The 24,965-nt window shown below is 37.7% G+C and overlaps 1 protein-coding gene across 4 annotated transcripts in view; it reads left to right on the top strand.

Annotated features, from left to right (window-relative positions):
- ADD3 (adducin 3) overlaps positions 1-24,965 on the top strand; it is a 121,347-nt gene that overhangs the window by 84,980 nt on the left and 11,402 nt on the right. For 3 of the 4 annotated variants that reach the window (XM_032880456.1, XM_032880465.1, XM_032880446.1), the window contains exons 2-7: positions 4,956-5,178; positions 17,956-18,094; positions 22,142-22,293; positions 23,235-23,315; positions 24,178-24,327; positions 24,820-24,963. In XM_032880456.1, coding sequence (XP_032736347.1) covers positions 4,984-5,178; positions 17,956-18,094; positions 22,142-22,293; positions 23,235-23,315; positions 24,178-24,327; positions 24,820-24,963 — 861 coding nt within the window. In that variant the 5' untranslated portion in view covers positions 4,956-4,983. Of the gene's footprint in view, positions 1-4,955; positions 5,179-11,655; positions 11,710-17,955; positions 18,095-22,141; positions 22,294-23,234; positions 23,316-24,177; positions 24,328-24,819; positions 24,964-24,965 lie in introns of those variants that run through there. The other variant, XM_032880473.1, reaches the window with a different exon arrangement.

The raw sequence follows: 24,965 nt of genomic DNA, 5'->3' as shown, positions 1-24,965 counted from the left end.
CCGCCCCCCTTCTTTTTAAGGATTTTGTTTGTTTGTTTGTTTGTTTGTTTATTTGTCAGAGAAAGAATACAAGCAGGGAGAGCAGCAGGCAGAGGGAGAAGCAGGCTCCCTGCTGAGCAAGAACTGTCCCCCCTTCCCCAGTGTGGGACTTGATCCCAAGACAAATGCTTAACAAACTGAGCCACGCGTGTCCCTGTGCTTTTAGAATTTAAAAATGAATAAAACTTCACTGGTCAGTCTAAAGTTGTGACTTGTTAGAGTTTGTGCAGGATCCAAATTATTTTCTGAAGCTTCAAATACCTTCACAGTTTTACAGTAAATTTCATTAAGAAAAACTAACTTAATAAACAGTATTTGTTGTTGTTGGCTGCTGTTGTTTTAAGCAGATAGGCTGCTTTGAAGTCTTGGCATATCTTTGATTTTTCCTTTAAATATGGAACAATAGGCCTGGGACTTGAAAGTACAACCACCTTTTTGCTTATGTTCTAGAAGAAGCTGTTAAAACTGCCAAGAATTAAGTTTGGAAAGACTTTCTTTAATAACTTTTCTTAAGATTGTTGTTACCATTCCCAGCCTAGAACTAATATAAACCAGATTGATTTGGGAGGAGTTGTGATACAGAAAAATAATTCAATTCACCTACCACTTATAGAGTCCCCTGCCTGTGGGGACTATAGACATAACCAGAAAGATCTGGAAAATTGAACTAGAAATAGATAAGACTCAAGAAAAAATGAAAAACAAATGGACGTTGAGTAATACAGATGACACTAACTGCCCAGATGGAAGAAAATGTAATTATCCCCCAAATCACTAGGATCCTAGGATTGTTGTAATTGCTATAGCCTGCCATAAATTTTTTTTTTAAATTTCAAGGAAGCATTTTCAGTTTCCTTCCATCTCTAGCATATATTCATTCCCTCCTCTCCCATCTCATATACAGACACACCTCTTTTTTCCTTTCTGTTGTCCATGTGACCATAGCTTAGGGTTTCTAGAATAGTGTTTTTCAAACTGTGGGTCACAACCCATTAGTAGACCAAGAATCTGTTTGACCAGTATTTTTGTTTTAATGAAAAAGATGAAAATAGAAAGTATCAGAATGTACTACATAGTAAGGGAAAGTACCATGAACTTATTTCAGTTATATATCTCATGAATTTGTATGTCATTATACTTATAAAATGTATTTCTTACTGTGGATTGCCATTTTTTTTTTAAGATTTTATTTATTGTCATAGACAGAAAAGAGAGCACAAGCAGGGAGGGCAGGCAGAGGGAGAAGCAGGCTCCCCACCGAGCAAGGAGCCTGATGCTGTACTCGATCCCAGGACCGTGGGATCAGGACCTGAGCCGAAGGCAGATGCTTAACTGACTCAGCCACCCAGGCATCCCTCGATTGTCATTTTTAAAGAGTTTGAAAGTCATCGTTCTAGAGTATTTCATCTGTTTGTGCCTTGAACCCAAATTTCTTTTAACATAGATGTTGGGTCGTTAGTTCATAAATATTTGGATAAGATTTTTTAAACTAGAATTTTTGCTTATGCCTAATAACCTTGTTTCTAATCTGCATGGCCAGAGGGAAACCCATAGTGTTGACAGTAAGTTTTATAACTTTACTTTGTAAAAAATCTGTTTTCTTGCATTATTGTCAGTTCAAAGAATCCCCTTAGAAGATAAATATTTTCCCCCAATGGAATTCATAATGGTTTGCAATGGTGTATATTGGTTTGAAGTACTAGAAAGCATGACTATATATGTAGCATTAAAAATAGGATTTGTTGATTGAAATCACAATGAGATGTCACTTTGTACCTGTCAGAATGACTAAAATCAAATACGCAAGAAATAACAAGTGTTCGCAGGGATGTGGAGAAAAAGGAACCCTCATGCACTGTTGGTGGGAATGCAAACTGGCGGGCACAGCCACTGTGGAAAATAGTATGGAGGTTCCTCAAAAAAATTAAGAATAGAAACATATGATCCGGGGCATCTGAGTGGCTCAGTGGGTTAAAAGCCTCTGCCTTCAGCTCAGGTCATAATCTCAGGGTCCTGGGATCGAGCCTCACGTTGGATTCTCTGCTCAGCATGGAGCCTGCTTCCTCCTCTATGCCTGCCTCTCTGCCTACTTGTGATCTCTGTCAAATAAATTTAAAAAAAAAAGAAAAGAAAAGAAACCTATGATCCATTAATTCCACTATTAGGTATTTACTCAAACTACAAAACAAATAACAAAAAATAACAAGCTGTATGTACCCCTCTTTATTGCAGCGTTATTGACAATAGACAAAATATGAAAACAATCCAAGTGTCCATCAATAGATGAATGGATAAAGAAGATGTATGTGTATGTGCATGTACACGTATGTGCTCACACCCCACACACACACTATGGAATATTACTCAGTCATAAAAAAATGAAATCTTTTCATTTGCAGCAGCATGGATGGACCTAAAGGGTATGAAGCAGAGTTAAATAAGTCAGTCAGGAAAAGACGAATACCAGACATTTTCACTCGTATGTGGAATTTAAGAAGAAAAGAGACAAACCCCCCAGATTCTTAAATATAGAGAACAAACTAGTGGTAGCCAGAGAGGAGGGGAGGGGGGTTGAAATAGATAAAAGGGATTAAGAGTACACTCATCTTGATGAGCACTGAGAAATGTATAGAAATGTTGAATCATATTGTGTACCTGAAACTAATATAACACTGTATGTTAATTATACTTGAATTTTAAAAAGACGGTAAGTTAATTTTAAAGAGAAGGAACCCTGGAACTGAATTGTTTTTATATCCTCTAGAAGCAGAAATATGTATGCTTAGTTTAGTTGTTCAGGATTAAGAAAAACTCTATTCCCTTAAAATAAAGAATCTACCACTTTATTCCCTTAAAATATAACCCTACTTGGGAAGCAGTATAGTGAAAATGCATAACTCCCTTCCAAACCATGGCAGTTCTGGTACTTTTTGTTTGTTTGCTTGTTTGGAAAGGTTTTACCAGTTTCCAAAAAATCTCCAAATAATCAGTGCTGCTGAATAGCTGGAATTGGCATTTGAAAAGAAAGTACTAGCTTACCTCTGGGTCTAGGTTGTGATTAAGACCACTGGCTTTAGAGAGCTACAGACTAGATATAAATTCTGGGTCCACCACTTGCTGGCTCTTTGGCCAGAGACAAGTTACTTCTCAGTGATTTTATTCCCTCATTTGTAAAGCGAGGTAACACCCACCTCAGGGGGTTAAGAGAAGTAGATAAACTAATGCATGTAAAGTTCAGTGGCTAGCATAGTCGTCTTTGTTAAAGATTAATTGACCGTGTAATTGCTTTCTCTTCCCTTCTCTTGATCTAAGTGTGTTTTTGTGCTATTGCCATACCGTTTTTATTACTGTAGTTTTGTAGTATAACTTGAAGTCTGAAATTGTGATACCTCCACTTTTGTTATTCTTTTTCAACATTACTTTGGCTATTCGGGGTCTTTTGTGGTTCCAAATAAATTTTAAGATTGTTGTAGTTCTGTGAGAAGTGTTGTTGGTATTTTGATAGAGATTGCATTAAATCTAGGTAGTATGGGCCTTTCAACAGTATTCTTCCAGTCCATAAGCATGGAATGTCTTTCCACGTCTTTGTGTTGTCGTCAGTTTCTTTCATCAGTGTTTATAGTTTTCGGAGGTCTTTCCCCTCTTTTGTTAAGTTTATGCCTAGGCATATTGTTTTTGGTGTAGTTGTAAATGAGATTGTTTTCATAATTTTCTGCCGTTTTATTATTAGTGTATAGAAATGCAACAGATTTCTGTATACTGATTTTGTATCCTATGACCTTACTGAATTCATTTATCAGTTCTGATACTTTTTGGTGGGGTCTTTAGGGTGTTCTTTATATGGTATCACGTCATCTAATGCAAGAATTTTTATTTGCTTATAGTTAGTTTGCTTGTCTGAATTGTACCAAAGTAGCTGTAGAGATGAATTCTATCAAAGACTCTTATTAGAGACAAATACAGTAATCTCACTGGTTGTTACTGTGTTTTTTAAAATGAGACCAGATATCTCTGGTTTTTATCAGAGATTGAGATCCCTAAGAAGAAAGTGGCCTTTACCGCCTTCCTTCTGAATCTGTCTAGAAAAGTGTGATTATCGTGATAATTAAGTGAATCAGTTATTCACGTGGTTTCTGAATAGCTTTTTACTGTTTGTTTCTTACTTGAGTTTGAAGCACTGTCTGCTGAACTTAGGCATAATCTGACAACATTAATAATTCTTCTATTTCCCCTAGGAAGTTGAATTATTGGGGAAACTTTTATTTATTTATTTTTAAAGATTTTATTTATTTATATGACAGAGAGAGGGAACACAAACAGGGGGAGTGAGAGAGGGAGAAGCACGCTTCCTGCTGAGCAGGGAGCCCAATGTGGGGCTCGATCCCGGGACGGTGGTATCGTGACCTGACCTGAAGGCAGATGCTTAACGACTGAGCCACCCAGGTGCCCCAGGAAAAATCTTAAACTTTAAAAGCTGTGTTTCTCTCATATGTTAGTAAATTGCATTCACTATAAAATGTAGCGGTCATTAAATATGGCCCAAGTTTGCTACCATAAAAAAGCATGAGTAAGAGGAAAGAGAAGCTCTAGTGACAGTACTAACTAATTGTGGAAACTCTGCCATTTCAAATGTGATATTTTACTTTTGGAGATTTTGATTATTGCTTCTTTAGAAGGAGTTACTTCAGTTAGTAAGCAGTTGATGACATTATTATAATTGAGTTGAAGAGTTTTCATTACCTAAGAGATTTTTACCTTAATAAAAAATTGTTCTAATATTTTTTGAGAAGCTACTCTCTAAAGAAAGTTGCCACTGATACGCTTTTGGGGGGGGGCGGAATTCTGCTTGACCCCCGTAAAATCAAATTTAGTAATGAACTTACCATGAATGTCCTCCTTTGTGTTTATTAATGCAGGTAACAAGGGGAGTTGCAGCCGTGAAGCATGAGTTCAGATGCCAGCCAAGGCGTGGTCACTACTCCTCCTCCTCCCAGCATGCCTCACAAAGAGAGGTATTTTGACCGCATCAATGAAAATGACCCAGAATACATTAGGGAGAGAAACATGTCTCCTGATCTACGACAAGACTTCAATATGATGGAGCAGAGGAAACGAGTTACTCAGATCTTGCAAAGTCCTGTGAGTTGAAATAATCAGAAGGCTATAATTTTTCTTCTTTCTGGAAACCTTGATACGGTGAGGTAGGAGGTATCTTAACGTATGCTCACATTAGAAAGAGGGGGTGAAGGAAGAGTGACTGCTGGTTGCTCCCAATCTTTCAGAGGTAAAATGAACACCTAACTTATATATTTAATTTGGAAAGCTTTAATAACAAACTAATATTGTCTTGGTGGTGTAAATTTTCTTTGTGTGATTTCTGACTGTAATACTTCATTAAAGGAGGACAAAAGATCCAGCTGAGCTAGGATACCCAACTCAGAGTATCTGTGTAAAAAAGAAAGGCATGACTGAATTGTTGTGAACCAAGAAATGAGTTGGGCACATCCTATGCACATACTTTCTTCTTTTTTTGTGTACCTTGAAAAGAAAGGTATGATTGAATTGTTGCAAACCAAGAAATGAGTTTGGTACCTCCCATGCACATATTTTCTTCCTTCTTTGTGTGCAATATTTTCTTGTGTACCTTTCTTTGTGTACACTCAGAGCAGCATAGGAAGACTTAGGGTTCTTGATGTGGTCTGTGATTTGACAGCCTAATGTTATATTCACCTATTGCAGGCACATACATGCATACATACCAAGCTAACTAAATTAAAAGTGGATTACAAACTTAAGCTAAAAATTCTATCTACACAGTAATATCCAGACTTTGTAAATCATATTTAAGTGATTTGTTACTTTTCTTATAAACCCTTAGTGGAATTGCAAAAGTCGTCTATCAGTGATGGAAAATGAGAGAATAGCTTGATTTAAGATGCAAATGAATTGATAACTTTATGCATAATGAAGAACATAGACCCATTAAGGTGGAGTTCAGCAAACATAGACACATGATGCCCATGTTGGGGTTATATTAGGTTTTCAGCTTCAGTAATAAAATAAGCACCAAGGCATAGAACTGCCTAAGGTGGCCCTGGTAAATCATTTTTTGTTGTGCCCTTGTGAATTTAATCATAGAGGTTGAGCCCAAAGCCGAAGGGGAATTCCATTCTGAGTAATTCAGCTATACTGGTGACCTAGTTAAAACCAAGTACAAGTTAAAAAAGCAATGTAAGCTTTGAGGAATTTAAGTATAACTTAACTTTAAACCTATCCTTTAAATAAACCCATGGGGAAATCCTTTCCCAATGGAAAGGAGATTGCCCAGAGGATTCATCATAATGGAGTAAATATTCAGTGCCTTCTTTTATGCAGACCTAAACTTTCTGTTTTTATAAATACTTGAAGGGCACATTAATTATTTGGGTCAAAATACAGTTTTTTTTTTAAAGAAACACACCCCACTTTTAAGAACTAACTTATTAACCAAATGATTACAGTAACATATACTATAAAGTTACTGAGAGAATGAGATGAAGTTCAGATTTTGTTCAATGTTATTAAATATTGAGATTTCTTTTAGAAGTATTCCAAAAAGGACCATTCAGTTTTAACTATAAAATTCAAAAGAAAAAAGTACTAAGCAGCATTTCTATGCCAGGGCTTTTGTTTTAATTTCCCCATTAAATGAAGACAGCATAACTTTGAGTAGATGTTCTAATTTTTTTATACCTATGTATTTCCATTTGTAAATTGGCTAGAAGTATCAATTTCACTTTTGCCTTAGGGAACTTAATGAAATTATGAGAAAAGCCAAACATACCAATTGTCATTTCCATATTCACATAGCAAGAATGGTAATTTTCAAAAGCCCAGATGGGAACAAAGAAGATTTAAAAAATTGTGGATTGATCACTGTTTCCCTAGATCTTTGCTAGTGAACTTAAACTCTCATTTGTGAAAGACTTAGGAAAGTGTATAAATTTTGTCTTCTGTGTTTTGAGACAATGGTTTTCAAATTGCTTTCAGTTAAGATTAAATCTTAAACAACAAATGTTTCACCAAAGGAAATAATCCATGGTGATCTATGTTAGTATCTATTGCTAAATAACAAATTACCAGGAAACTTAACAGCTTAAAACAATGGGCATTTTTTATCTCATCATTTCTGTGGGTCAGGAATTCATGAGCAGCTTAGCTGAGTGGCTCAAGGTCTAGCATAAAGTTGGAGTCAAGACATCATCCAGGGCTGCTGTCATCTGAAGGCTTGACTGGCCTTGGAGGTTTCCACTCTTAAGATGGGTCACTCACATGGATATTGGCAAAAGACTACAGTTCCTGGCCATGCGTACCTTTACCTGAGGCAGTCTGAGTTTCTCCTCCAGAGCATGTATCTGAGAGAGAACCAGCAGAAGTCTGCAGTGCATTTTGTGATTTAATCTCAGACATTAAACACCATCACTTCCACCATATTTATAGTTAGAAGTGAGTCACTAAGTTCAGGTCATACATAAGGAGAGAGGAATTAAGATCCACCTTTTGACAGGAGGATTGTCCACTCTGATCATGATTTATTTTAAAAGCACTGCAGTCTGCCACAGTTTGTTTACCTTCCTTCCACATGCAAAATACATTCACTCTCTCCTAACACCCCCGCGGAAGTGTCATCTCATTACACTATTTTCCCAAATCCAGGATCTTACTTTCTAAATCTGGTCCGGCTGCAGATGATACTTCCCAGGTGTGATTCCTTAGGTACAGCTCCTTTGGTACAATTGCTCCAAATCTATACACCTGAGAACTAAAGAGACAAGTTACCTGCCCCCACACACAGCCAGTGGTGGGGAAAGCAAAGGCAACTGCTATACATATTCCTGTTAAAAAGCGGGGGGAAAACCAGGGGTACAAAGGAATAACTGGTCCATAGCAATTGTGAAATCCATCTGGGCAAATGTTTGGAGGTTCCTTTGATGAAGACCCAGTCCTTCTACTTTCTAGGGGGTGACTTTCTAGCTCATGGCTCTGCCTTCTAGGCTTTTCATTCTACCCTCTGAATCATCTTTCCTTTTCTTTGAATGGTAACCTGTGTTTATTTTTTTTCCCAGCCTTCTTCCTTCTTATAGAGGTTTAAGGTTCAAAGACATCTTTTCTTTTGGAACTGTTTTTTCCCTTTATGGCCGAGCTTGCAGTGTTTCTGCAAATAAAATTATCTTAAAACGTATTGGGTCTTCTATGAATATTGGGGTTCACTCTGTTAGACAAAACCCATAACCAATAAAGATCAAAATCAACTCAGTAAACTGTAGAATACTCTTGAAAGAAATTGAGGAAGACACAAAGAAATAGAAAAACATTCCACGCTCATGGATTGGAAGAACGAGTATCATTAAAATGTCTATGCTACCTAGAGCAATCTACACATTCAGTGCAATCCCTATCAAAATACCATCAACTTTTTTCACAGAACTGGAACAAATAATCCTAAAATTTGTATGGAATGAGAAAAGACCCCAAATAGCCAAAAGAATGTTGAAAAAGAAAATGAAAGCTGGTGGCATCACAATTCCAGACTTCAAGCTCTATTATGAAGCTGTAATCATCAAGACAGTATGGTACTGGCACAAAAACAGACGCAAAGATCAAAGGAACAGAATAGAGAGCCTAGAAATAGACCCTTAGCTCTGTGGTCAACTAATATTGGACAAAGCAGGAAAGAATGTCCAATGGAAAAAAAGTCTCTTCAACAAATCGGATTGGGAAAATCGGACAGCCACATGCAGAATGAAACTGGACCATTTCTTGCACCATACACAAAAATAGACTCAAAGTGGATGAAAGACCTTAATGTGAGACAGGAATCCATCAAGATCCTTGAGGAGAACAAAGGCATAATCCTCTTCGACCTCGGCTGCAGCAGCTTCTTGCTGGACACGTCTCCAGAGGCAAGGGAAACAAAGGCAAAAATGAACTATTGGGACTTCATCAAGATCAAAAGCTTTTGCACAGCAAAGGAAACAGCAAAACCAAAAGACAACCGACAGAATGGGAGAAGATACTTGCAAATGACAAAGCAGATAAAGGGCTAGTATCTAAAATCTGTAAAGAGCTTATCAAACTCAATACCCAAAGAACAAATAATCCAGTCAAGAAATGGGCAGAAGACAAGAATAGACATTTCTGCAAAGAAGACATCCAGATGGCCAACAGACACATGAAAAACTCCACATCACTCAGCATCAGGGAAATACAAATCAAAACCACAGGAGATACTACTTCACACCAGTCAGAATGGCTAAGATTAACAAGTCAGGAAATGACAGATGTTGGTGAGGATGCGTAGGAAAGGGAACCCTCCTACACCATTGGTGGGAATGCAAGCTGGTGCAGCCACTCTGGAAAACAGCATGGAGGTTCCTCAAAAAGTTGAAAATAGAGCTACCCTGTGACCCAGCAATTGCACTGGGTATGTACCCCAAAGATACAAATGTAGTGATCCAAACAGGCATCTGCACCCCAATGTTTATAGCAGCAATGTCCACAAAAGCCAAAATATTGAAAAAGCCCAGATGTGCATCAACAGGTGAAGGGATAAAGGAGATGTGGTATATATCTACAATGGAATATTACACAGCCATCAAAAAATTCTTGACATTTGCAATGATGTGGATGGAACTACAGGGTATTTATTATGCTAAGCGAAATAAGTCAGAGAAAGACAATTATGATCTCACTGATACGTGGATTAAGAAACAAGGCAAAGGATCACAGGGGAAGAGAAGAGAAAAAAAAAAAACAACAAAACCAGAGAAGGGGATAAACCCTAAGAGACTCTTAAGAAACAAATTGAGGGTTGCTGGAGTGGAGGGGGAGGTGAGAGGGATTGGGTAGCTGGATAATGGACATTGGGGAGGGTATATGTCGTAATGAGCACTGGGTATTATGTAAGATTGTTGAATCCCAGACCTGTACCCCTGGAACAAATATATGTTAATTTTAAAAAATCAAAATCAAAGATATTACTAATTCTTGTTTGTAAGAAACAGGTTTGTAAGCCTTCTGTTTAAAATGTTGAGTTTAAGAAAGGGAAATAGAGAAACTAACAAAAGCAAAGTATAATACTTTCTTTTATTAAGCCACCTATTAACGCCTTTTATAGGCACCTGTTATATATAAAATCCTATTTACTCCCCAAAACAACTATGTCAAAAAAGTATTAATATCTCTAGTTTACAGATGAATAAACTGAAACTTAGAGGTCTTAGAAAACTTGCTGAAGTTTTTACTAGTTAGATGGTGAGCTCTGAGTGTAAACTCTAAAACTCATGCTCTTAACCAATAGGCCGTATGATTTAAAGCATCCAGTAACAATGAAAAAACTCCACCCATATATTATTAACTGCTTTATTCCTCTTCAAATTCTGTTGCTCAGGTTAATTCAACCCAAGAGTTTTCAATCATAAGACATTTTGGTGTCTGTAAATTTGGATGACACAGTACCTTATAGCCTTCAGCTAAGAAAATAAAAGAATGTCTCCTCCTGACTCCCAAGTATTACTTCTTTCTAGGAATTCTACCATCTTTTGTCAAAACCTAAACTAGGTTTAGCTAGAGATCTTGTTAATGTGCTAAGGAGAATCTACAGGTTTTCTTGGACCACTGTACTCCTCATATATATGTCTATGGAAACCCTAGATTATCATTAACCCTCTTATCTCAGAATGAAGTGTCCAGAGCAAACTGTTGGAACTAAATGATGCCTCACCAATGTTAAAGAAGCATGTAAGATGAAAAACTAACAGGACATTGTGCATAGTAGATATTTTGTAAAATTCTACATACATACATAAATGGATGGCTAGATGAATAGCTGGGAGGACTCTGAGTCATTAAACACTTGAATGTTGTCCACCAAGCTCCTGATGAATTTGACAGCCTAATTTGGAATACATTTGGTGGGTTTCAGAAAAAGAATCATTGTTCTTAAACCTTACTACTGTGGGAAGCAGTTCAGACTGGTTGATGGAAGCGTGCACTGTTTACTCTGAAAGTTAGAACAACAGCGTATATAACTGATGATAGCTCAGGAACATGACACATTAACATTTAATAGGCCAGTGTGTAATGCTACAAATTTACTTCAGACAGGGGAAACTTCAAAGCCATATACATTTTAGAATATCACTGTAAGTAAGGCCTAAAACCTGGGTGGCTCAGTTGGTTAAGCATCCGAACTTTCGATTTCAGCTCAGGTCATGATCTCAGGGTTGTGAGATTGAGCCCTGCATCAGACTCTGCGCTAGGTGTGGAGCCTGCTTAAGATTCTCTGTCTCCCTCCCTCTGTCCCTCTTCCCCTCACTTTCTGATAATTTAAAAAAAAAAAGTTAACAGGGCACCTTAATTAGATTAGTTGATCAAAAGCACCGTAACTTATCTGGTCGCTTTGGAAGTTTAAGATACAAGAGTTCTTTATTAATTTTGTTTGCATTTTTATTATATACCAGCTTCAAGACAAGATATTATTCTAACCTTTAGCTTTATACTACTTAAGACTTAGGCAGAGGACAAAGACCATCCAAAAGAAAATTTTGGTTTATTTGTTTTTTCTCCTTTCAACAGGACCAGTGATAATCTATTTCCAAATGAATACATTTCTTAATGGAGAAATTCTAAGTAAGTTTGTCATGCTCCTAATCCCGCTTTGGGAGAGATTTAATAACATAATTGTAGGGTGCCTTGGGAGCAGCAAGTCTGTAATCTTTTTTTCTTTTTGTTCTAATTTTTCTTTTTTGTAATTATTATTAGGTAGAACATCCCAATGTAAATATTTAAAATCTATCTCTGATATTTATCAGTATTCTGTTACTTGATGTCTGTAAGTTAAACATTACTTACAAATCAACCTATGATTTTCTCTCTCTCTCTCTCTTTTTAGCCTTAACTGAAATAATTGCATCAGGTCAGTTTCTTTTATCAAATTGGTCCTCTTTTCTGTGATTTTTTTTCTCTTTTCTGTGATTTAAAATACTTCTCATCCAATACCACTTTCAGAAGCTAAGATCTGATACTTTAAGAAAATTCTACCTTTGGTTTCTAGTATACATGAATATGTTTGTATTTAAATTATACTCTTACCTACATAAACTATACTCCCCTTACTCTATCTGACATCCAGATCTTTCATGTTTTTATAATCATGTTTATTTTTATCCATACCTTAGGAATTCAAAGTTTATAGGATCACTTGCTCAGTATTGACAGATGATATATAAAATAAAAGGATATGAGATTCAGATAAGGCTTTTAAGGTATCATCTTTTAACTTAAACACTTTGTTTTTCATCTAGTGATTTTTTTTTTTTTTTTTTTTACTATACGTTTTTGGACATGTGTTTAATGAGAGAGCTGTCCAAACTACAATTCTCTGGGAACAAAACAACTTTTCAAGTAGGATTTTGTTTCAGTTGAAGAATTAAGTGACTTTTAAAAAATTTTTAACATTCAGTGAAGATTCATTTTTTATTAAAAAAAAAAAAAGATGCATTCTCCCATTAGGTGATGTACAGACCTAATTACACAGGAAGAATTTCTCCTTCAATAACAGACTTTTAAGATAGTTTTCTAGAGCTTTAAATTCCAGTACTAAAAACCTTTGAAATGGATTTTGCTATCATTAACTTAGTCAAGATTAAGATCAGATTCTTTACTTTCTTTCCTTATATTCTAGGAAAGGAAAAACCTCAGGACGCCTGGGTGACTCAGTCGATTAAGCATCTTCCTTTGGCTTGGGTCATGATCCGGGAATCCTGGACTAGAGTTCTGCATCGAGCTCCTTGCTCAGTGGGGGGTCTACTTCTCCCTCTCCCTCTCCTTCTCCAACTCCCCTGCTCGTTCTCTCTCTCTCAAATAAATAAAATCTTTTTTAAAAAACCCTCTAATTTACTATTTTATTAATTGAGCATTGCACTAGATACTCAGGGAGACTCCAGAAATGTGAAAGTCCCAGTCCCAACCATCCAATATCATGGTGTAGTAGAGTAGGAAAAAGTAAATCAAAATCGTATGACAGGTCACCTAAGTGTAGTAAAGGCAAATGTTAAAAGAATTTAGAGCAGGGTGGAAGAGAAGAAATTGGAGATCCGTCTAATTGGGTGATTAAAGGAGAGACTTCAAGAAGAAGGTGGCATTTAAGATGAGTGTTAGGTAAAGGTTGAGAACTGGTTAGGTAGAGAAACAGAGGAAGCCTACATTTCCCTTTGATGAAATAGAGTGAGCAGGGATAGAAAGTACAGGTTGTGATCAGAGGGTGATGAGCAAACCTTATAGGCTAAACCAGAGCATAAAGTAATCTAAAGTAGATATAGCCAAAATGTTGCATGACAGATTATAGAGATCCTGGAGTACCAGACTGTCTTGACCTGTTAGAGGAGTCAGCCCATTTTCTCATCACTTTTAGTTTTAATCTGTTTATCTGAATGTTTTTATATGTACAAATATGCACATGGTGCTTGCTTTGGATCTGGGTTCACCACCACATACTAGCTATGTGACACCAGAAACTCACTTAACATGAGCTTTAGTTTCCTTGTTGGTGAAATGAACCCCTTGCGGGGTTGTCATGACAATTAAATGAAATAACGTAAAAGCAACTCATGTAGTGACTAGCACATAGCAAGCAAGTACTTTTATGAAAATTTTATGCATAAGTTATTCACAGTGCTGATTTAAAGTATCTTACGGCAACACTTGGAAGATTATATAATCATAATTCCTTAGACTATATTTCAGTTTTCTTGAAGGTCTCAATCTATCCTTCTGATGGCAGTCTGGCTTACTCACCTTCATGTATTCAGCATGTAAAAACTCCCATGACTTCCTTTGCTGTGCTCTGTTTCAGAGAGCTAGAAGACATGATTTGTGGTATGGTTTTATATATATGTTGTTTGATCTTTTAACCTGACTCTTCGTGGGCCTGCTAGGGAATTGTTGGTTTAATCTGATTTTAGAAGCCCAGCATGTGAGCTGTCCTGTGTATAAGTTAGTTTCTCATTCTGCTTTGCTGGGAGAGGTCCTAGCTATAAGAGGACAAGTACTTTGGTACTTGAGGATCATGATCATCTGCTGCTATATGAATTTTTTGCTCCATCATTACAACATAATGCTCTAATCTAGCCTAAGAAGTTTACTCTGTGTTTCTGACCACAGCGTGCCTGCTGCCTTATTAGTTGTGTTTGGTTTCAGTGATAGAACCCATCTCCTGTAAAATTAGCGAAAGATTGTGTGCCCAGCTGAGTTTTCCAGATTTCAGCCTTTGCTCCATTTACTTATTAGGTGTGCAACTTTAAGCAAATTATTGCCTATCTCAAGACTTTGTTGTGAGATTCAAATGAATCAACTCTAAAGGATTATTACATTAACTTTGGATTTTAGTAGGAATATGATTAACTGTTCCAAAGATAAGTATGTTTTTATTTTAATACAGTATATTAAAGCTTAAAATGTTTATAGATAAATTTTTAAAACCAGCTGATGAAATAATTTTTTATCATTAGCTTTTATACTGTCTTGTGACTTAGGTAATTATCTGAGTAGTATTTCAAAAATATTTGAAACATTAAAAATGAGTTATAAATATTCATGACAAAAAATGTTAAATCTTTTGTAATAGAAGAATTCTTATCTGTTGAAGCACTTCCAACTGTATAAAAAGACTGGGGAAATCTCATTTATTTTGAGAATTATTTTTCTATACTGTGTAGAAGCTATTCACTAGCCTTATAGGAGAAATTCATATTTTTCTCTTAATTGCTTTTAGAGGGCTTATGTTTCCCCCTATGACATTATGGATTATCCCAAAGTTTTAGGTTGGTGCCCACCATATTGTGGGATGTATGAAAGTGGAAAAAGTGTTTTCACTAATGAAAATAACATTTGACCTGAGTTTTGCCTTGGACATCTACTTTCTTGGACAAATTTTTCAACCTTTCTTATTTAGCTTTCTCATCCCACCCAGCAGAAGTGTGTCATCAGCTCATAAATAGTTGTGATTCTCTTGAACAACAGATTGTTTTTTAATCTTAAGGCCATTGTATATCAGCAAGCAGATTATCTCAGTTCATGTTGGCTGCTAGAGAGTTTAGATAAAATTTGGCCAATCTCTAGCAAATGCCTACCGTTTTATAGCATATACTTTGTATCTTAACCTCCGTCCTGGCTCTGACTAACCTCCTTATGCTTATTTCTTCCTTAGCTTAATTTTTCTAACCTGTATTTATTTTTGTATAATTTTAATCTATGGAATCTGTGTTAAATTCTTCCTGGAACAATGTGAGGTGGAGCATGCAATAAAACGATGCCCATTTCTCAGAGCTATTGAATGTACGTCATGAATGATACAGATTGTAGGTAGTTTTTTTTTTACTGAATAAAAAAATAGGTTTACTGAATAAATGGTTTTTTTTTACTGAATAAAAGAATATTGGTTATAGCTGCTTTTAGCTGAAGAAAGTTTAAACAGAATTTGGTTTTAAAGAGAAGATACAGTTTCAGAAGGACAGACTGGCCCATTGCCGTGTGTCCAGAAGTTTTCTATAGTTTATATAAAGATAAATGAGTATATATGGAAGATTCTTTTCCTTTCAGCCTTACATATGGTGAAATAACATTACTCATCTCTATGAAGGTGTCCATCTGTCTTATATACAGCTCACAACCATTTTATGTTCACTAAGTCTTAGAAATGTATTAATGGAGTCTTCTGATCCGTGTAATGTGTCTTTGTAGAGGATATTTTATAGGATAGTTTCTCTGGTTTAAATCACATATTTAAATGAACTAGGTACAGTTAATGGAATTAGATGTTTATAGAGTTTGTATAATTGTACTGATGATTTACATTTAAGAAGTCTCAAATTTGTAAAAGAAAAACCATGTTTAACTGGTATAAACTGTTTCATGAACTCAGAATTCAAAATTTTTTAAGAATTATTTATTTATTTGCAAGAGAGAGCATGAATGGGAGGGGCAGGGGAGAGGGAGAGAGAATCTCAAGCAGACACTGTGCTGAGCACAGAGCCGGATATGGAGCTTGATTTCACAACCCTGAGATCATGACCTGAGCTGAAACCAAGAGTTGGATGCCTGTCACTAGTACGTTTTAAATTAATCACTCAAACCTCCTCTTGCTATATTAGTAGAAAGTACAGCATCTTCCTCTTGGAATTTCTACTCCCCTCTGAGTTGTCCCGAGAGTGTCATTGACTCACATAGACCAAAAAGGTTAATCAGTGACTTCCATATCCAAGATGTGGTGTGTGCATATGTCTGCATGTGCATATGTGGATCCTGTTGAAGTCTACACAGTCATTGGCCCCTGGACCTCCCTGGTGTTGAAAACTAGTCTTACTCTATCCAGTCGAAGATGCAGCTTCATTTTTGACCCAGATGCCTGTACAGGTCACCATGGTACATTAGGGAAGGATGACCTCTCTTCCTGTGCTAAGTTCAGTTAGGGTGTTCCATGGTGCCCCATGGTTGAGCCTCAAGATTACAGCTCTTAGGACTGGGCTCTTTCAGTTCACATCACAGTTGCCTCTCAACTACTGTTCTAAAAGCAATACAAGCATTGAGTCAGGACTGGTCTTAATATCTGCAAGCTCATAACCTCAAACCACATTTCTCCTTTCCACTGTGGGGCCCCTGTGCCATTTTTTTTTTTCTTAAAGTCCTTTCTGAAAACCTCTGAGTTATTCATCCAACCTCTAAGCAAGGCTACATGTAAGGGGGGACTCCAGGAGATCTTATTCCCAGCCTTACAAGGAAGGCTGCTATTGGCGACTCAAAGGAAATTCACCCATCTGATGAAGATTATTCCAAGGATCTCAAGGGATTAGTATGTACTCCTCTTGGAGGTAGTGATTCCAAGGCAGTTTTCTGCCTTTTCCCTTTTAGGTGAAGTGGGGAAAAATGGAACTTAATTTCTGTTAGGCATTCTGCTTCACATGTAACCAAGAGCAAGGTTTAGAGAATTTATTCCGCAAGAACTTTCATGTTTAAAATGAATAAAAAAGGGCTTGAGCAAGAGAACAAATAATGAATTTAATAAAATAAGTATTGGTTGGGTGTTACAGAAATTTAAAAATGAGCTATTTCAAGTCATGTTGAGAGAGGTTTCAGATGATGAATCATATTAGCAACTCAAGGGTTAGTAGAATAGAGAATTTCTCTTCATGTTCAGAATTTTTATTTACATAAACACTGTTTCTGACACACATACATATGCCCCCAAAAGAAAAGATATAGCAGAATTGCAGAACAGGAACATGTAGTACCTGAAGTTGGGGGGAAAAATGTCCTTTCTTTAGCACAGTATTGCAGAAGGGGAGTAATCAGTTCTCAACTCTTACCAGTTTGCTTTCAGTGTTTTTGGAGCTAGGGAATTGCCGTGGAAATCATAAAATGGAAGCTGTGATAGACTAGTATGTCTTAGTGAAGACTTCTGCTGTGAGGCAGTCTGTAGTCAGAGCCTTGCCCCCCATTCAAATAGGGACTCTAGTCTAACCTAGATAATGAGACTGTTGAACAAGGAACGGCTCTTTGTTTCCATCAGTCTATACTTGATACTCTAGTTCCATGTTGTTAACAGGGTTGTTTCATCTGTATCTGTCTATTGTATATGTTATAGTAGCTCATTTTCTTTGAGATTAAGAACTCCTAATGATTTTTCCTCCCAGTAAGAACCTTCTTGCTACTTCTTCCAGTGTTTTATTATTTTGTGTGTGATATTTGTTTAAAGTTGTGTAGATGAAAGCTTATTTATGTAAAAGAGGGATTGGGGAAAAGATTGATTATAAAGTTTGTTTGGATTGTTCTGCTCCAAGTGAGATATGTGTGCTCAGTGGTTATTTTTGTGTGTTTCAGGCCTTTCGGGAAGACCTGGAATGCCTTATTCAAGAACAGATGAAAAAAGGCCACAACCCAACTGGATTGCTGGCATTACAGCAGATTGCAGATTACATCATGGCCAGTTCTTTTTCGGGCTTTACTTCACCTCCCCTCAGTACGTCAGTTTTGGAAAGTTTATTAATTTTTTAAAATTCTTATTTTAATTAGCATATAACATATTATTGGTTTCAGAGGTAGAGGTTATTGATTCATTGGTCTTATATAACACCCAGTGCTCATTACATCAAGTGCCCCCCTTAATGTCCATCATCCAGATACCCCATTCCCCTGTGCTCTCCCCTCCAGCAATCCTCAGCTTGTTTCCTAAGATTAAGAGTCTCTTATGGTTTGTCTCCCTCTTTGGTTTCATCTTACTTCATTTTTTCCTCTCTTCCACTATGATCCTCTGCCTTGTTTCTTAAATTCCACATATCAGCGAGATTATACGGTAACTGTCTTTCTCTGATTGGCTTATTTCGCTCAGCATAACACCCTCTAGTTCTGTTCACATCTTTGCAGATAGTTTTGGAAAGTTTACAAAATTATAATTTCATCTCTACTTGGAACACTATACCTCTCTGGCAGGATACTCTGCTCTGGTCCAGTCCTTAAGTTTCTAACATCTAATACTTAGTGTTAAAATCTCTTACCTTTTCTTATCAACCAGGCATTTGTAAGTCTATGTAAACCATAGACTTTGTAGATTATAAAACAGTTATAAGACAAAGGCCCTGTCCTAGATAAATGTATAATTTTAGTTGAGACATTCCATGAATGCAAAAATGATTAACAGAGCAAAATAACTATAGGGAAAAAAATTACAAAGCAGTTCATAAGGAAATGTTTAGTGACCTTTTGAAAGGCATCATGCTATGAACTCAGGGTTGGGATTGATTATTGGCTGAGGTGGACTGAGAAAACTATGGAAAAAGAGAGGCCTGAACTAACCAGGCTTTAGAGGATGGAGTAGTTAGAATTTGGAATGAAAGAGGATTGAAGATACTTTATTCATTTAATAATAGCTCTTTGGTAAGAGCACCAGTTTGGTGAACTGAACACTATAAGCACTTTATATCTCAGCAAGGTCAGTACGGAATTCCTTGCAGTACCAGAACAAACACAGAGTACCAGAAGGCACTGTCAGGGACTGCTTCATGTCAGAGTCAAAGGATTGTCTTTGTGTTTTCTTTCATTTTCCTTCTCTTCCTTCATTTCGTAGGAGTGAGTGAATTCAAGTACTTTCCAAATAGAGGAATGGCATAAAAAGAGACATAATGATGGAAACATGCTAAGGTTAGGTGGTAATTGTAGAACTCAAAGTGGACCAGCATGTTGGCACATACATATTGGTTAAAAGTTTTGGAAAGAGTCCCAGTGTGATGTGTAAGTGCTTGAACTAAAATAAGAGTGTGGATACAAAAAGGAAGAGATCAATGAGAAAGGCATCGCCAAGGAAGAGTAGAAAAGACTAAGCGACAGGTTTGATGTGCTTTAGCGGGGACGGAGTGGGAAAAGAACTCTGAGTTCCAAAATCACTGTTCTAGCTTGGGAGAAACATTCTATCAGAAGAAACAGAGAAATTCGAAGGTTGAGCTAGTTTGTTTTGCTCTTTCTGTAATTTTGAGTATTTGTTATGTTCCAAGCACCCTGTTAGAGATAGGGAATACAGTGATAAACAAGATGGACCAAGTTTCCTATGCCTGTGGAGACAGAAAATAGACTAAATAAAATGGTCAGATAATAGGAAGTGCTGTGCAAATAATTAATAGACGGCGATTTGATTGGAGGAACTAGGTAACTACTTTAGATTGGATGATGAGGGAGAATCTCTCTGAGAAGGTGACATTTAAACTGAGATCTGAATTGTAAGAAGGAGCAAACCATACCGAGATCAAAAGAAAAATTTCCAGGTGAAAGGAATAAGTACAAATGTCAGGTGGAAATAAAATGAGAATGAATTTGGCAGTGTCTTCAAGGAACAAAAATTAAAGATTATGGCTGGAGAACATGGTTTTGCGGGGACAAGTAGAACAAAGTGAGGTCAGAAACATAGGTGGAGGCTGAATTATTCAGGGTTTCCCAGCCAGGAGTTGGAAGTTTGGATTCTGTTCTAACTTTGAAAATCCATGTTAAGCAGGAAGGTGATGTAGAAAGACCTCTCTGTAGTTTCTGGGTGAAGAATTAACTGGGAAGTTGTGTGGTATTATTAGACAAAAATAGGAATGTCTGGAGTTGGGGATCTCTTTGGCTTGGGAGATGAAGGAAGTTCATACTTCAGGCATGCCACAGTTGCCAAGAGCTGCCCGGTTACGGCACCATTTGGAAATACAGTCCTGGAGCTTGAGGGAGTAGCTTGGCAGATGGACTTAGAGAAGTGTTACTCAAATCCATGTGTGTTGATTAAATAATCATTCAAGAGGGTATAAGCAGAAGAGAAAAGAGTCTAAAGAGAAAATTTCGAGAATTGGAAGAGGAAGACTTGTCAGGGAAGAGCAAAATAAGAAGAGAAGCTGTCTTGGGAGTGTCGTAGATACTACAGCGGGAAAGGGGAGCTGAGCTGCCAGGGTTGCTGGCTGGGATATACAAAGGCATGGCAGTAGGAAATTTGTGTTCCACAGCTCAGGGATCAGGAGATAGAAGTCGGACAGTTTGGCTGGAAAATTTGTGTCGTGGAAAGTAGAAGTTAAAGTCGGCAGGGAAAGTAGGAGATCGATTCATGGCTGCTTCTGAAATTTTGTTAGAAATTATACTGTTTTATATGGCTTACGTATTGAAACTATTTCTTTGAATTAGTTCAGAACGTTTCACAGTGAAAAGATCTCACATTATAGCATGTTGACTTGGGCCTTCCGTTTAAATATTCTGATAGCCCAGAGCTCAGATTCTCACGTGGCAAAAGCTGACTGCAGAATGGTAGCTGCCCCTTCAGCCCAGGCTTGTGATCTCTCTAGTAGCCTAGAGGCTGCAGCTGGCTCTGTTTAGGCACTTACATGAATTTCATGGCCCCTTGTAGGCTTTCACTCTGGGTTTTTGCAAAACTTTGAGCAGGGGAGTTGTGAGGCAAAAGGTGACTTTATGTGAATGGATTTACAAAGAGAGGGATTACAGGCAAGGACAAAAATGAGAAGGCTTATTGCAAACGTTACATGTGAAGCGAGGCCTGAACTCAGGGATGGAAAATGAAGAAACGTGTAAGGAAAAGGATGATGGAACAGAGTGATGAATTACGTATGGTAGCCCAGGGAAGGTTACTTATGTGTGAAACTGTGGGAATTGTAGTACCAGCAGTATCAGAAGACTGATGAGGAGTGAGAAGGTAAGAAAAAGCAGGGAGATAGAATCGCTTTTAAGACCTTTTAAATTTATATGTTGTGGGTTGCAGGCAGTTAGAAGCAGTGGGCTAAAGGGTGGGCAGGAGGCCCTGGTCGCAGATAAAGATCAGGGTGTCTTCTGCATGGAGGTGGCAGCTGGAAACTCAGGAGTCTGTATTGTTTTCCTGGGGAAAAGTAAAACGAGAGGGAGCATAGGTGGAGGACTGAGCTTTGGGCTGGAGCCACAGGTGGGAGAAGGGAAGAGAGCTGGTTGAAGGAGAAAGAAGCAGCAGGTGAAAGGGGAAGGAGAGGTCCAGGTGGTGTCATACAGGTCTGCAGAAGCATTCCAGGGAAGAGATGGTAAATGGTGTCAAGGAGAACAAAGAAAAAGTGGAACTTGGTCGCTAAAGCCCAACACTAGATTTTGTTGCTCAGTGATGGCTGAAGACAGACTGTGTGTGGTTTGAATGCATTCTTCTCTTGAATAAATGTCAAAAGAGCTATTAGAAAAGTAGCTTTCTGTTGACATTTTTTCATCATAAAGTCAGCAGTAACCTCAGTATTAACACTTTGGCCATTAGGATCATGTGACCATTCTCCCCTAGCATTGTGAGCCTGACTCCCTCCCAAGTCACTCCCTTACAAGTCCGGTACTAGACGAAATAGCAAAGATTGCTGATGTGCATTTTAACTCTCCATGTACTTCTGTGAAGGATGATAAGCTAATGAAACATTGTGTGGGCTGAGAAGTTTCACATCGTTTTTACAAGGCTGGAACTCTCCCAGACTCCGGCAACTTCCAGGTACCACATTACTTGATGTGAATCTCTCTCCACAATTTCTCCTTCTAGGTCTCGGCATGGTCACACCTATCAATGACCTTCCTGGGGCAGATACGTCCTCATACGTGAAGGGAGAAAAACTTACTCGCTGTAAGCTTGCCAGCCTGTACAGACTCGTGGACTTGTTTGGATGGGCGCAGCTGGCAAATACATATATTTCCGTGAGTTCTTTGGCTTCCGATTCCTTTTCTAAAAAATCCCAACTAGAAGGCAGCTGTACTCTTCGCACCTTTACTCGTAAGTTCAGTCAGACTTCATTTTCTGAACCTAGCATTGCTGGGTTACAGCCGACTCCTGATTCAAACCTTAACTCTAAGGGAGGGACTGCAGTTAACCTAGCTTTCTTCTCCATCTGTCTGTGGTGTCCTTTTAGTGCCAACCAACTGCAGAACCTATCCCAAGAGGAAATTCTTCTGGCAGAATTTTTTCTCTCCATATTAATTATATTTGAGCATGAGTGTCACTAAAAAGCACTTGGCACAGGAAAAATAGAGGGGGGTCAGGGAAGTTTCCTCCCTGGGCTTTATTTTTAAAGTATATTTTTTTCCATTATCATCTGTTTTCATGTTGTCACACTTGAAAGCTAGACAGTATTTGGAAGTAAAAAAGTACAGAATTGTGGTCACAGTGGCTCAGGTGCGGTCTTCCTTAGGGCTCTTCCCTCTCCACCACTCCTTAGTTTCCCCTTCCATCTCTCCCTCAACTCCTTCCCAGGAAGAGACTGTTCTCTTTCCTTTGCCCCTTTTCCCTTTAATTTCCATGTTGTAAATCAAGATTATAGTCATTACCACATTCAGTTAATATTTTCTCATGAATGTAGTTGACCCTGAGCAACCTTAGAACTCCCAGGATAACACTACTGGTAGGTTGAGTAAATGAGAAACTAACGTCAGAAATTTTTAGCAAGTGCTTGCATGTTGAGGGAAGAAAACTTTTCAAGGAAAGTTTCCCGTTGCACTCCTTTAATTTCTGCTCTGTTGCTTCCTGTTAACCCCCCCCCACGATCTCTTCTAGTTATTCACTGCAAATACATTCCTAGTTGCATTTACACTGTTAATATGAACCCCTCACAGTAATTCCCTGTTTTTGTTCTTTCTCCCAGGTGAGAATAAGTAAGGAGCAAGACCACATAATAATAATTCCTAGAGGCCTGTCTTTTTCTGAAGCTACAGCCTCCAATTTGGTATAATTTTCATTCCTACCTTACTTTCTTTGTCCTTCTTTGTGCTTTTCTAACAGCTTTTAGTTTTTGGTACAGGACAGAACAAGAGAAGGTATGGATGGGAAATGTTTGCTAATGAACAGGAAAGCGTTTGGAAGGTTATGTTGTTTTTGTAAGAAAAGCTTTAGGGGTAAAGAAAAACAAGGTAGTTAAAAGAGACTAATAAATAAGTTGATCCTGTCAGTGAACCTATCCATGTTTTGAAGGTAATCTTTTGAAATTTTTTCCACCCTATATACTCTGGAATTTTTTAAAAACTCACAGAGTCTGTGTATTTTATAGATTTCAGCAAAGTTCCATTGGTGTGAGCAGAGGGGCTGACCGTGTAGCATTTTTTTTTTTTTTTTTTTTTTTTCCGTGATTGTGCTCATAGCCAGTGTCGTTGGCTTCTAGAATGGCAGGAACTACACTGGTTCTGGGTGCTGCAGTGTTAGCAAATGGAAATTTTTCCAGTGAGTTTAGTAACCTTGTCCAGACCTTTAGTGAAGAGTTTTAAGTTATTTGGCTTTTTGGAAACTACTTCTTACTAAACTCTAAGTTTTGTTGCAGACTGTTTTTGTAAATAAGGTTTAATGGGAACAAAGTCACACTCGTTTTTTGGTTTTTTGTTTTTTTTGTTTTTTAACAGTTCTTCATGGCTCTGCATAAAGTGGCAGAGTTGAGTAGTTGCATCAGAGGCCCACAAAGTCTAAAATACTTACTGTTTGGTCTTTGACAAAAAAGTTTGCCACCTCCTGGTTTAGCTGGTAGACCACAGACAGACTTTGATACATGTCTTTGATCCATTGACACCAATTAAATATGTCTCTCTGATTTTTTCCAGGTGAAAGTCAATATAATAGGAGAAGTGGTTGATCAAGGAAGTACTAATCTGAAAATTGACCATACAGGCTTCAGTCCCCATGCTGCAATCTATTCCACACGTCCTGATGTTAAGTGTGTAATACACATCCATACCCTTGCAACAGCAGCTGTAAGTCACTGAAGGCGAAAAGCAGCAATGGTTCTGGGAAGGGTATTATTTTTGTCGTTTTCCTTACATGATGCTTTACTACCTACACACTTTCACATCCCATCATTCAGAATCCTACTCAAAATATTAGTTCTCTGATTACCCAGAAAGCGAAAGTTCCTTTGGACCAAATGCTGACATTGTAAGAAACAACTGGAGAGATAACATAGGCATTTTTAACTAATCAGTTAATAATTGGGTACTGAGTTTTTTGAAGCAAAGTTTCTTTCATAATATTTGGCATAACATTTAAATCGACTTGTATCCCCTATATCCGTTTTTGGTTTTTTCTTCCCCCCCCTGGAAGAAATGATGAGCTGAAGTGGGAGATGGGCTGGAATGGTGAACACAGTGACGAGGCTAGTGCTTCTTGAGCTGACTAAAGAATCAGGTTCCTCAGAGAGTGTAATTAGTAACTAAATGTGTCCTCTTGACATGGACCCAATCAAATAGGTCTCCTCCATGAAGTGCGGGATCCTTCCAATTTCGCAAGAGTCCCTCATCCTGGGAGATATCGCCTATTATGACTACCAAGGGTCACTTGATGAACAAGAGGAGAGAATTCAACTGCAGAAAGTTCTGGGACCAAGTTGTAAGGT

Source organism: Lontra canadensis, unplaced genomic scaffold (assembly GCF_010015895.1).
Source record: "Lontra canadensis isolate GAN:19392208 unplaced genomic scaffold, GSC_riverotter_1.0 scaffold3, whole genome shotgun sequence".
NCBI lineage: Eukaryota > Metazoa > Chordata > Mammalia > Carnivora > Mustelidae > Lontra > Lontra canadensis.
Note: the sequence above shows the minus strand (reverse complement) of the source record. Positions and strands in the feature narration are given on the sequence as shown.